The 13530-nt window shown below is 41.5% G+C and overlaps 2 protein-coding genes across 2 annotated transcripts in view; one reads left to right on the forward strand and one right to left on the reverse strand.

The window, feature by feature from the left end:
- Positions 1–6068: 6068 nt before the first annotated feature.
- Positions 6069–8001, forward strand: phox2bb (paired like homeobox 2Bb; the record flags this gene model as incomplete). The annotated part of the gene is made up of 3 exons (XM_079167748.1): positions 6069–6309; positions 6955–7142; positions 7573–8001. 3 exons carry the CDS (start codon positions 6069–6071, stop codon positions 7999–8001), a joined length of 858 nt encoding a protein of 285 aa, XP_079023874.1.
- A 2341-nt stretch (positions 8002–10342) lies between these two features.
- The window catches only part of LOC306702275 (LIM and calponin homology domains-containing protein 1-like), a 31875-nt gene continuing 28687 nt past the window's right edge, over positions 10343–13530 (reverse strand). Inside the window, exons 19-20 of the mRNA XM_079167852.1 lie at positions 13226–13328; positions 10343–12306 (exon numbers count right to left, since the gene is read on the reverse strand). Coding sequence (XP_079023978.1) covers positions 12281–12306; positions 13226–13328 — 129 coding nt within the window. The 3' untranslated portion in view covers positions 10343–12280. The remainder of the gene's footprint in view (positions 12307–13225; positions 13329–13530) is intronic.

Here is a 13530-nt window from a genome sequence, read left to right on the forward strand (position 1 = left end):
TTGATAAATGGTTGTGTTTTTTGAGACAATACTGGGCAGACTATCCTGTTGTGTGCGTGCTATTATGACTCTTTTGAATATATGGAAATAATAATTCATATGAGCTGCCTGATGGTCTATGCAGATGGAGGCTGGGGGGCAAAACACAAAGTCTAATGTACGAGTTTTAGTCATAACACACGAGGCGAGACAAATTAGCAGCTTTAGAAATTGATAGCAGGTGTTTAAATGTGGTATCTTTTTGCATATTATAATGTCTAAGCAGGGGGGGTGTAGTCAAAATTACAATGCGTTGTATAATAATCAATATAATTCACAATGACCTTGACGTTTTATGATGGATTGGGAGACACGGCCTACTGTAATTGCTGCCCACTATCCCTCCCTTCCTTCCTGCCTTTCACCCTGACGCCTCCGCTCTTACAGGCCAGTCGTCTCTCTTCCCTTCCCTTTTTTTTTGACATTAAAAACCGCTCCATCATTCTCCATGCGCCGCCTTGTCGCCTGCCGCTCAGATGACCATTAATCGCTTAATTCCAGTAAACCTACGCGCACACAAAGGGCCGCTGTCTGCCGCTTAATGCATGTGTGATTAAGCTTTTAGGCCGACCACACGGCATTATTAGCCAGCAGGTCCTTGTATAGAGGGCCAAATGCCTTCAGGGGGCCCGAGGGTGGTGTTGGGGGGAGGGAGGAGGAGGGGAAGTTAATGACACTGACCCTCACTTCCCCAACAGCTATTCAATTCAACAATAATAACGGGTCACGCAGCTGATTTATGAGGCTGGGGCTAATAATTGTCAATTGCTAATGTGGGGGTGGGGAGGGGGGGCAATGCCAGTAGACTATGCTAAATAAAATATGCCTTGACCCCACTGGGGGTGAAATGCAAGAGGCCAAAGAAGAAGAAGAAAAAAAAAATTGACAGATGATGTTTCAGACCCCCCCGTCCTCCCCTTCCTGCAAAACAAAAAGCATGCTGCAGTTTAACTGCGTCCGAAACACAACGTTGTTCTGGTGTCCGTGAATTAAAGCGTTTAGAGCAACATGCAGGCCAGACTCGGGCCCGCGTGCCCCATTCGTCCGCCAGCATGCCTGCAATAAATTAATAACAACCAAACAATGTGTCGGGGAGAGGCGGATTCAATTACTAAGTTTATTTACAGGGGGAAATCTCATGAAGGCCATTGACCAACGTTAAACAGCGCGGGATGAAACGATGACAAGAGCTCCGATAAGAATTTAATTCCATCTCATTTCAGACGATTTTATGAATCAAATTCTTGAACGCTGGCAAGAGATTTAATGATCACATCTTGGCGAAATCTTATTTCAGAAGCGGTCGATGGCATTTCTCTGCGTTAATGTCGACTTAGAGGTTGGAGTAATTTAGTAATTGATTCCTTGCCTGGCTCTCGCTCGTGCCAAGGCCGCGTTTGAGGGTAATATGTTTCCTAATCTCATCCCCCGGAATAAGATTTTTATGTTAATCCACTGGCTCGGTCTCTTGGTCACTTGGGAAGCGCAGATAAAGGCTCAGAGGGGCCGGAGAGGCCATGCAGAGATGAGCCGTGCTCTGCAGGAGCTGGCTGCAGCATCTGGGAAACGACGAGACGAGTTAATGGGAGACAACAGAGAAACATCACACACACAGAAGAAACCGGAGTACATGAGAATAACATATTCATCCTTTTCCTCGTGTGGAATCCGTGCATTTAACATTTATGTTTCCATATAGGCTAAATAATATTGATATGGGTCATACATCTGATCTTCATTTTAATTTCATTGTGATGCTTGAGCATTTATAATAAACCATAAAGATGCATAAACTCTATTTCCTGCATAATAATCAGGATAAAATGGCATCAGGTTTGATCATCCTCTCCATCATCCTTTGACTCGGAGGCTCACACTGCCCTCAGATTTGCGCCAAAGACAAGATAAAGACGTAAAAAAACCCCGTCTAAGAACAATAACAACCACACGAGCCTGCACGCAGCAGACTGAGATACTGACGTCTTTTGTGGCGCACGTTTCTTTCTTTTTTTTCTACTGGAGACACAGAGAGAAGACACCAGCTTCTAATTTAATTTTGCCTCTTCTCCAGATGTCACTTTCCATCTGTGCGCTTGGAAACGCGATGCGTTTTTTACGCACCAGCCTGGAACAGCTTTAGATGTTTGACTTCCCCCCTCTTTGTTGCATCAAACTCTTTTGTCGTGCGCAGTTTCAGATCTAACAACTTACTGAAACAATAAAGACATACAATATTATAATTTATTATAGGATATTATGATTATTTTGGGATAATAACGATCATTGTTGTGGAGCTGGAACAGTGAAGTGTCGGCTCGGGTAGTTTTGATCTCACAGTTTTCTTTCCTGCATTTTGCAGGTGAAAGCTCGCCTTTATCCATCCTGTCAAATTGAGACATCACACTAAATTGCCACGAGAGCATCCCCAAAATGAATTTTGTATCTGCTCTCGAGCCCCTCCCCTGCAACACGCGGCCTTATTAATAACCGTTTTGATAAGCGTAGGATTTCCTCGGGCGGAGGAGTGAGACGTTGTAGGTGAAATGTGACAGCGGGACCCTCCCATCGCGCTCCCTCGCTCTTTATCCTCCTCTGTTTCTTTGCCTTTTTCGGGCGAGTGGATCCATCCAATCCATCCAGAGACAATGGCATTTTGTTCCTCTTTTTGTCCCTCCTGTCGACCCGCATTCCTATATTGCTGAGCAACGATAGTGCGCACTAAATGGAGAGGAGTTGCTCCCATATCCCGCCTATTGTCCGGCACTTGCCAGGGGGATTTAGGGTCTTGCACACATCGCATTTTCCTGATTTATTTAAGTGAAGGCTTATGGTCGGAGCCCTTTATTTGCCACATAATTACGAATTAACTACCGCTTTATTTGAATTAAAGGACCATTATGTTACTGTAAATCATGGTTTGCACGCACTGCTGCAGGTTGGAAACGACGCTGAATACAACCTGCAGACACCAGGCCCCTCTGCAGGACATAAACTGTCTGCACGTTTTGCATCTTGCAAAAACTAATAATAATAATAACAAATCCATTAAATCAACTCAGACTGCAGAGTTCCGCCTTTTCGGGTTTAATGTGCCCACATCAAAGTATCAAGCAGTGTCTCCTCGTCCCACCCGCAACAGCTGAAAGGATTAAAAGATGTTGAAACTATAAAAGAGGAGGCGTTTCAATAGCTGGTGGACTATGGTGTAAGGACTATAGACTGCGAGAATAAAGAGCGGCTTCAGTGAAAGAAACCGATGGCTAAAAGCTATAATTGTATTTGCCTCGGCGAAATATCAGAAAAGACTTCTCGTTTCTTTGAGCGTTATTAGATTAATTCCCAGAGATGGTTTCTTTTCTCGCGGCCAGACGCGTGGAGGGAGGACGGTGAACCATTTGGCTCTTTGGTTTCAATAATCAAATTAACCATTTGGTACAACTTTTGGGTCCCAGCTCGTGTGTAGAAAAGAGAAAATACAAAAAAAAAGAAAACATTTACATAATAGGCACCGGGTTGTGTCAAGAAAGAATTAACTTTTTTTTCTTTCTTTCTCTCTGGCTCTCGTTGATCTCTGAAAAGACAATGTACACACGAAAGAAAAGGGAGAAACACACTGCAACACGTCAGCAATTGTGGAGAAAAATAATTGATGGCGAATGTGAGCGGGTGTATTTTAACAGATAATATGGGAGCTGCACCGTGCAGAAAATGTTCAGTTTAGAAATTTAGGATTTAAATCGCCTTTTTCTATTTTTTATTCCAGAAAGAAGTGAATATTTCATCAAACGGCAGCACGTGTGTCTGAAAGCACTTGAAAAAGAGATCTTAAACGGAGATGAAAAGATGATTTGTGCCTCAACACATTTTAAAACTTAATTTTAGACCAGTGACCTCAGACAATGACCTGTGTGGTTTAGATGGCCTCTTATTTATTTATTTATTTTCTCCTTGTCGTCCCAATTTCAACAAATAAATGTGTATTTAATATCTTCTCAGCCTTCTTTGATTAAGATGAAGAAATAAGATCAATATTGTGAAGGACAAAATCAAATCAAAAGAAGAAAAAAAAGATCTATAATAATCCTATAACACAATTTAACAGGTTGTGAGACAAACGTGTATAATATCAAAAATGATGATAAAATACTGATAGAGACAGGGAGCATCGTAGACCCACTCAGGATTATTATAGAGGTACCATAGTGATTTTACAGTGTAAGACCATCAGCACACAGATCAATCACAGAGACACTAGTGAACAAACTCAAACTGATAAATTTAATTGCTGCCTCATAATTCCTGTTGCGCCTTTGTGTTTCGATAATTTGTAAGAAAAAAAAAACTCGCAGCTTCAAACGAAACGAGGACTGGAAGTCGGTCCAATGAAAAAGAAAGAAAGAAAAAAGAAACACACACACGAGTGTGTAAGCGCCATAGAAAACGGTTCACCTTATTACACAAACCAAATTAACCACTCAGCCAATATTGTGAGCCTAAGAGGTCCGATGACTGCCTCGCCAGTTCGTTACTTTCATTAGAAAGATGTTATTTGCCAAATAAACGGAATAATGAAAGTAATAAAGACAATTACAAACTCGTTTGAATCATAAAAAAAACACACCCGGAAGTTAAGCAGAGATTCTACTGCAGCAGCGCAGAGGACAAACGGGGTGTTTATTTGTCGAAAAAGGGCGTTATTAAAGCGAAGATGGTTCGTTTATTGCCGAGTAATTTGTAATATGTTGAGACAATTACTGACTTTCATTGATTGACTTTAGACTTGATTTTAAAGTATGAATTACCAATTAAAGACACTGAGAAATGTCAGAACGGGTGCAATGTAATGTGATATAAAGAGAGCAAACAAAACAAAGGGGACATTGAAGTCTACAGCTCTGTTGTTATGGATGTGATTGATGCACATACACCGTGGGAAGAAATTCACCTGAAGAAGCCTTTTTTATTCACTGTAGCCACATAAAAAAATTCCTCTAAACAGAAAAGATGAAAATCGGATGATTTGTTTCAGAGCACATCTGCTTGTTTCAGCAGTTTTCTTGCAGTCAGTGAGCTGAAACAAAGCAGAATAATTCGACCCATATATGGTGCAAAAACGTAATTAAAACCAGGTGACTTCACCTCAGTTGCAGATTTTCATTTGTCCCAAAAAGAAGGGGAGATTTTGAACCGTAAAAAAAATTCGTCAAGCCTAAGCGACGAAATCGGCTGTTAAACCCGTGAAAATGAACATGTTTTTGCAGCTTCCGTGCAGAAGATAAAGAGTCAGAGAGCCAACAGACGGGCAGGGAGAAGAGGCAGAGGGGGAATACTATGTGAAATCCTGCCCAAGGTATACGCTCGCTTAAAAGGCTTAAAAGCTTGGAGAAAATTGGATCAGGGAGAATCGTCACCCAACTTTCATTATTTCCAAGTGGTGTGATTGAATTAAAGGGCAAGATGGTGGTTGGAGAGGAGTGGGGGTGGATGGGTAGAGGGGTGGTGGGGGCGGGGGCGGCGGTGGAGGGGTGCGTAATGGCGTGGTATTAAATTCTAATTAGAGATGCAGGGGATCAATGATAGGGAGGTTGGACAGCCCGGGCCCCCAGTGCCAGCCCAATAGACTGATGAGTTATTGTCATGTAAAAAAGCGCTAGCAATAAGACCAAACGCTTTGCTATTGTCCAAGCGGAAAGAGCCAAGTTTATTATGAGGACTATATGCTCTAGAGACCTCGGGCTAGGCGGCTCTTAGGGGGCTTTTCATAAAACAGGGCTAGGTTCCTATAAAGGAGGCCAGTTTTGGAGCAGGCGCTGAGCAGTGAACATCTACCCACCGTCCAGCCTCCTTCCAACCAGTTCAAACCAAACAAGTCATCTTTCCCCCCCAACTCAGACCGCGCGTCCTCCTCATTTTTATTTCGATTATTTTTTTATTTTTTACTTTCTAACCCGATTTTTTTTTAGGGTAGTTTTTGTGTGCCTTTTTTTTCCCGGGAAGTGCAGCTTTCTAACTCCACCGAGCCTTCTCAAATGTATAAAATGGAGTATTCTTACCTAAATTCCTCCGCCTACGAGTCATGTATGGCCGGGATGGACACGACGAGCTTGGCATCGGCCTATGCGGACTTCAGCTCGTGCAGTCAAGCCAGTGGGTTTCAGTACAATCCCATCAGGACCACTTTCGGGGCCACCTCCGGCTGTCCGTCCCTCACGCCGGGGTCCTGCAGCCTGGGGACCCTGCGGGACCACCAGAGCAGCCCGTATGCCGCAGGTAAGCAGCGGCTCCGGAGCCTCAACCCGCCGTAATATAGGACGCCTTGATTGCATTTGAAAATGGAAATGTGTTTAGTATTTACCAAACGAAATTTGCTTACACAAATGAAAGAATTTATCACGTTAGAAGCGATTGCAGGCAAGCGGTAATTCGGTTACGGGGTTACACTATCCCAGTCACACCCAAAAACCGCCAACAGAATTATCTTAAGCTGCCAAAATGATAGGCATAATTTATTTACTTTGCGATGAGACATAAAGCTTCGAAAATAATTAGATAACCAAAGACTAAAGCTCATTATTGGCACCGAATTGGAGCTACAGTAGCAGCAAGCGGGGCGGATGGGAGCATTATGACAAGTTTTCAAACTTGAGCCTCAATGTGAGGAGCAACAATTAGTTTAACATCACAATTAACCGCATCACAGGTCAGCGACGTTATCAATTCAGAACTAATTCACAGGTATCAAAGGCATAATACAATTGAAAGCTTTCGCCCAGCGCCTACAACCGGATTTTATACAATATATCGAGTTTGAATTTACCTCCATTTGACAACATCTGCAATTACACAAACTCATATGTCATGCTGCACGGATAAGACCACTGCACGTCCAACAGTTTTTATTTATTTCGTTTACAGTTCCCTACAAACTCTTCACGGATCACGGCGGACTGAACGAGAAGAGGAAGCAGAGGCGCATCCGGACCACGTTCACCAGCGCCCAGCTGAAGGAGCTGGAGCGGGTTTTTGCTGAAACGCACTACCCGGACATCTACACCAGAGAGGAGCTGGCACTCAAAATCGATCTGACTGAAGCCAGAGTGCAGGTACGGACGCCAGCCTGCTCCCATACGCGCGATTACGCACGCGTGGATTTATGATGCCAATAAGAAGCCTTTTCAACACATTGCATCTAATTACTTACTTTTAATAGATTTTAGTGAAATAAGATATTTACTTATTACTTTGACATGATCAACTGGCCACCAACTACCATGTAACACACACTCCTACATTAATGCACATCACAATGGGGGTTTGTCTTTAGGGACACTTTAAGACATTTACACATCAAAACGCATTTATAAGCACAATGACTTAGAGCTCATTCCTCTAGATGTGTGCGTTAGAGCTTTGTTGTCATGTCTACTTCAAAACTGAGCGAATAACTATATAGAGCAGTGATGGACTTTGTTTGGTCACAAACCAGGTCTTCATGGTTTAACTTTTGTACTTCGCTCTTTCTCGTTTTTCCAGGTGTGGTTCCAAAACCGGCGCGCCAAGTTTCGCAAACAGGAGCGGGCAGCTGCAGCGGCCGTAGCGGCTGCCAAGAACAATTCCGGAAAGAAGTGCGACCCCAGAGATGAAGACAGCAAAGACAACAAATCGACCGACCCCGACAGCACAGGAGGACCGGGCCCGAACCCAGTCCCCACCTCCAACTGCGGCGGACCGAGCCCCACCGGAGGCCAGATCAACACCAACGGGAACGGACAGGTGGACCAAGTGAAGAACTCCGTGTCCACCGGCATGGGGGTGACAGCGGCAAACCAGGGCTGGGCCACCGCCCCGGGGACCATCACCTCCATCCCGGACTCGTTGGGCGGACCGTTCGCCAGCGTACTGTCGTCTTTGCAAAGACAGAACGGAGCCAAAGCTACATTAGTAAAGACCAGCATGTTCTAATGAAGCTTCACAGCGAAAGGGGGAGAAACAGAGAAGCTCCTTCATCCTCCGGAGACCGAAAAGCAATTGCCCACGACAGACTTAAGGACACTAAAAAGCAGTGAAGAAGAAGATGACAACTCTTGTTATTTTATTTTTATGCCTTGCGCCGTTTCTTGTGGTCAGTTGACACATTTGCTGTGAAAATATCCATCTTGAAAAGTCATATTGTCTGCTAATAACATCGTTTTGGTTTCATTAAGAACGAGAGCAAGTTGGGTGAAATGTTTCCACTTGTTTCATCTAAAGACTGAAATCCTGAAAAAAAGGCAGAAGGCGAATTAATATCAACAAAATGAGGCTTCTGTTGAGATTCTTCACGCGTAAAACCAGAACAAGACAACATCAAAGCAAAAATGTTTAAGAATCAAACGACACATTGAAAGGCTGAATCCTCGATGAAGTGACTTGTTAAGATGAACAATTTTTGTTTTTTTTGGGCCAGGTTTATGAGCAAACACAGACGTCCGCGCGCTGCAAACTGCTTCGTGCCATCAGTGCGCAGAGGAGCCTCGTTAAGTCACATCACATGTCAGAGTTCAACAGCTGCTTTGTTTGGTAAAGAGACGTTTAACATCCACGGCTGAGGATGCGCGCACCCGACGAGATGCTCACGCGACCCGCTTCTCTGATCTGTGCAGACACAATATGCTGTTTGGACAGCAGCCTCTTTACAGTGTGTGTTTTTGTTTCCAGGGCTGCTGAGAGTTTAGTTTCTTTAAATTATCGATATAAACACAATTATTTCCTCGAGAAAAAAAAGGCACAAACTACTGCAATGTTCACCTCAGACAGGAAATCTGTGTGTTTTGTGTGTCTTTCTACGGCAGTGTTTTTGTGGCTCAAACTGTAAAGTGTTAATACGTATTATTGTCTCCTATAGTTGAACCATAGGCCATACTCCCTCGTAGATCGATCATACAAGTCTTTTTGATGTTTTACAAAATTCCCTCGGAAGAATTTATTTTGGGTAAAAAAAAAAAGAAAAAAAGGAGAGAGGGAATGGATGCAAACATTGTATTTATTTCTATATAATTTGCATGTTGTCTTTCTGTCTGATTTTACGATGATTTCTCTTCCATTTTGTGAGCATTATGTAACACGTTTTGTCCAGGATCTGAAAGTTATTTATATGTAGGTAATGAATGCTTATATTTAAGAAGGAAATATTTCTACATGTGCACATAGTTTTCCAGGTGTACCATTGAAATGGTTGTTGATGATAAAAAACAAATAATAGTCCAAGATGCTTTTGTCATGTTTTCTTTGGTGAGGAATGTTATTAGTTATTATATTATCGGTTTACGTAATCTTTAACTACACAAACCTGAAACAAGCTTCTTAATACTCAGAAATGCATAGAAGCTTCTTTTTGGTCATGCTCGTTTGCAAAGGCCGGAGATTTCAGCACCACGGACAGCTCCACAATTCACTGAGTATCCACTAACTTCTCCTACACGGTGAAAACATTCAGTAAGGTGGAAACGATGTCGTCTAAATGTTAAACAAAGGACCCCAAGTCACAGGAATAAACACGGATTTAAAAAAATATATATATTTTACATTTATATATTTTATATTTTGCACAAATAATGACCAAACACGGACAGCTGTGACTCTTTAGACCGACCTGTATACTGTCTGTCACAGCTATTTAAATGTGCGACACTATCTGCATCTCCACAGTCACAATTTATGAGAACTTGTGACCCCAAAAGAAATATTATGAATGCATATTTTTGGCAACAAGCCGAAGTTCCTAATCAGGTCACATATTTCGATGTAACACCTGTTCAGGTGCCTTACAACTAAACCCAACACCCAACCAGTCATTTCTACAGAGTCTAACCCTATTCTGTCTTTAAATTAAACTAAATTAAGACGAATGATGAATCTAACGTTAATGGCAGAATTTAAGAGTACTTTTTAAGAGTGTTTTTTGTCCTCTGACTTTGTATTTTTTTTGTTATATTGTTGACAAATTCATATAGTTTTTTTTTTTCTCCAGATCTCCCTCATCGAGAATTACCTGGTTAAAATAGGTTAAATAATAAAATAAGTCAATGAACAAATAAACCACTTGGGCAGTGCTGCATTAAAAAACATTTGAAATGGAAAAAACTTTGACTCGGCACAGGTTTCCAAATATATACGAGATATTTAGGTTCTTCTTTTACATTGTTTTTTTTTACAGAAGACGCCATGTGCAGTATCAAGTATTGATTCACTGTTTCTTCTGTGAGTTTATGGGGAGAAGGAGATTATTGGAAAAATAACAGACAGAATCCCAGATTTAATTTATAACATTTTATTTATAAACATACAGTTTGCTATAAATGCCATTGCATTTAAACATCAAATGAATCTATATTTCGGATAGTGTTCAGGTGAATATTACAATAAATACAGAACAGACGTGAAGGCTCCATTCCCCAACCATCCTGTTAAGACGACCGTCTGAATATAGAGCTCCGTCTCAAAGATCCCGCTATAAGAGACTCGAGATTTATTCATGAACTAAATGAGGATAAAAAAAAAAGAAATACACAACCAGAACAGAAGCTTAAAAATACTGTAGATCAGAGAGATGGACCCGGAGGAGAAGCTTGGCTATAGGACGCCGTTCAGGAGGAGGAGGAGGCTGCTAGTTTGCTTTCATACAGCAAATCATTTGGTTTTAGGCTTAAACGTGCATTTTTCTTTTTTAACATCCGCAATACACAACCGAGCTCCTCTCATACAAGTCCCAAAAAAAAATGAAGCAAGTGATTTCAAATGTCCAGCATGGCGGCACAGATCTTTAGTTTTCATCCAACCAAATATTGCACAGGTGCAACTGCTGCTGGTAGGAGTGTTCATATCACCTCTGCTGTTCAACTAGATGCAACGTTGTGTTTTTGTAATTGTATAAATGAATCCTACCACTGAGCAATTATCAAAATTACCTCAATTAATAGCATACAGAAGTCTATATCTCTCTAGAATAAAACATTCAGAAATAAATCAATGGTATCCCCTGCAGTTTTAACAAATGTGTTCCTTTGCACTGCTTTTTATCACTGCAAATCACGGAGGGATCGGGGGGGGGGTAAAATGAAGGGTGCTGTTTATGTAAAATAAGCATTATTTATCAAGTGAAGTAAAGCGCGATGTAAGGGAGAGCTGCAGCCCGTCTGTCTGCAGTTTAAGGGTTCAAATTTGGCCAAATCCCTCCCTACATCCTTGAAAAAGAAAAGAAAAAGAGAAATCGAACACCATACAGCTGGTGTGTTTCTTCCTGCATCACCTTGCTTTTCCTAAGGCACATTAAAGTCCTGACTTTCCGAGCCGACCTGCTGTGACCCAAAAGCACAACAACAGCTCACGAGTCGAGTTATTGCCCTGAAGATGAAACTACATCTTTAATATGTGTGTTTTATATTAGAAGCTAATTGTTCAGGAGCACAGAACAGGAGACATTAGGGGCCACTGTGAGGGCCAAAGGATCAAAGTAGTGGGTTTATAGTGACTGTATCTGCACTTTCTAAATGAAGTTTCTGTATATATTGTTGTTTTAATCTCGTATTAAAATTAAAGGGTCATACAATTATTCATATTTTCCAGATCCTGTCTGTTTGGAGAAATAAAGAAATGAAATTTGAGCTGCCTGACCACACATTCAGTTTTCCCACCAGTTTTTGGATTTCTATCCAAATTAAGAAAATCTTTCTTAAATGATAACACAATGATTCAGTAACTAATATACTGCATTTACATCATATGGAATTGAATAGTGAATCTTTTTTTTTTCCAATCAGGAAAATAGAATCTGCTTCAACGTAACCAGAGACTTGAACACCGTTATTTTCTCTTTGTGTGTTCACTCTGACAGTGTAGGACGTTGACATCAGCCTACCTGTGTTTGCAGCATGGTATTGCCTTTTATTTTCAATATGGCCGCCACCCCAGAACAGTCTCTCTCTCTCTCTCTCTCGCTGCATGATGGAACAGAGTCTGTGGTGGTACGTGGACCAATCAAATCCAGATTTCACACACATAAACACGTAGAATATTTATATATATATATATATATATATATTTTTTTTTTTTTTAAACGTTTGACTGTCCCCAGATCCCCCGTGATGAATCCTCATTGGTTACTGAGCTGCAGAGGATGCAAAGATCCCGACACGCTGTGAAGGACATGATGTGCAGATAATCGGGGTTTCTTCCGGTGAACCTTGTGCTTTTCTGTTGAGCGTCACAATGTGGTTGGCTGTCCGGCCGCTTGAAAGGAAAAAAGAAAGACAGAAAAGGAAACCCACAATTTTTATAAACCCAAATTGTTTTATGGGTTTGTAAAAGGCCAAGGACATGCAGCTCTAACGAAAGAAAAGCTCTCTAATAATGACTTTGGAGTCTTTTGACTGAGTCTCTGATTTGATTTTGTGGTTTTTTTTGATCCCCAAATGATAACAGCTGCTGAGAGGTTATGTAAATGTGAGCTTGAACTTCTGCTCTCGTGCAGACAAGGTGAAAGGGACGGAAAGTTACTGTCATCCTCTCCCAGCTGCTACATGTTTCTCTTCCTCCTGATGCAGCTTCAGATCCAAGCTTCACTGTGTCTGACACTTCCTTTATTAAAGCTGCACCGGGGTCGGATTTCTATATTAAAGTACACTCGTCTTATCAGCCACACAGAGAGGCTGCAATAAAGAATGAAACCTTTGAAGAGCACCTTTAATCTCTTGATCATAAAACAGTGTCAGGTTTACTTTGAAAATAATAAATCAAACAAAGCTTTGTCTGTTTTCTTTTACCTGGTTTATGAGCACCGTATTTACTGCTGGTGCTATGACACCATCACCTTATTGAAATTATTCATCAGTGAAAAGATGAAATATGGCCGACATTACCAAACAATAAGGAACAACAACACCTTACCTTTTTTTTATAATATTAGAGAACAATTAAACTTTGTATTTATGAGCATTACGTAACAGGGAAGTTATCTTTTTATTCTTGGTGGTTGTGTTTTTTAGATATTCAGAATGGTGGTTGATTTGCCTGGAACTCATTAATGATTTGGATGGATGGTTGGAAACATTGTTAAAGAGACAGCAGACAGAGAGACGAGGGGTGAGACAAAAGAGGGAGAGAATCAGGTCAAAGCTTGGGTGAGAGAACAGAGGGAGGAGGGACTCACAGCGGGAGCGGATGTAGCACTGATGGCAGTTGAGGAGGCCGTTTCTGATCCGGACGTCCGTCCCCGTAGTCGTGTCGCCTAACTGTCCCTTACACACACCGCACTGAAGAGAGACATAGTTGTTAGCATAGGTGGATCTTAAGCATGAAGCTATCGTTATTATATAGATGTTCCTCAACAAAACGAGATCTAAACCAACAATCTGTTGTGTCTTTCGATGCTTTCTGGCCAAGAGCTCATTGGTTCCTACTGAAGATATCATACTTTAACAATATGTCAACAATATTTAGTGTCATTTTTAAGAA

This window comes from Pholis gunnellus (genome assembly GCF_910591455.1).
Source record: "Pholis gunnellus genome assembly, chromosome: 10".
NCBI lineage: Eukaryota > Metazoa > Chordata > Actinopteri > Perciformes > Pholidae > Pholis > Pholis gunnellus.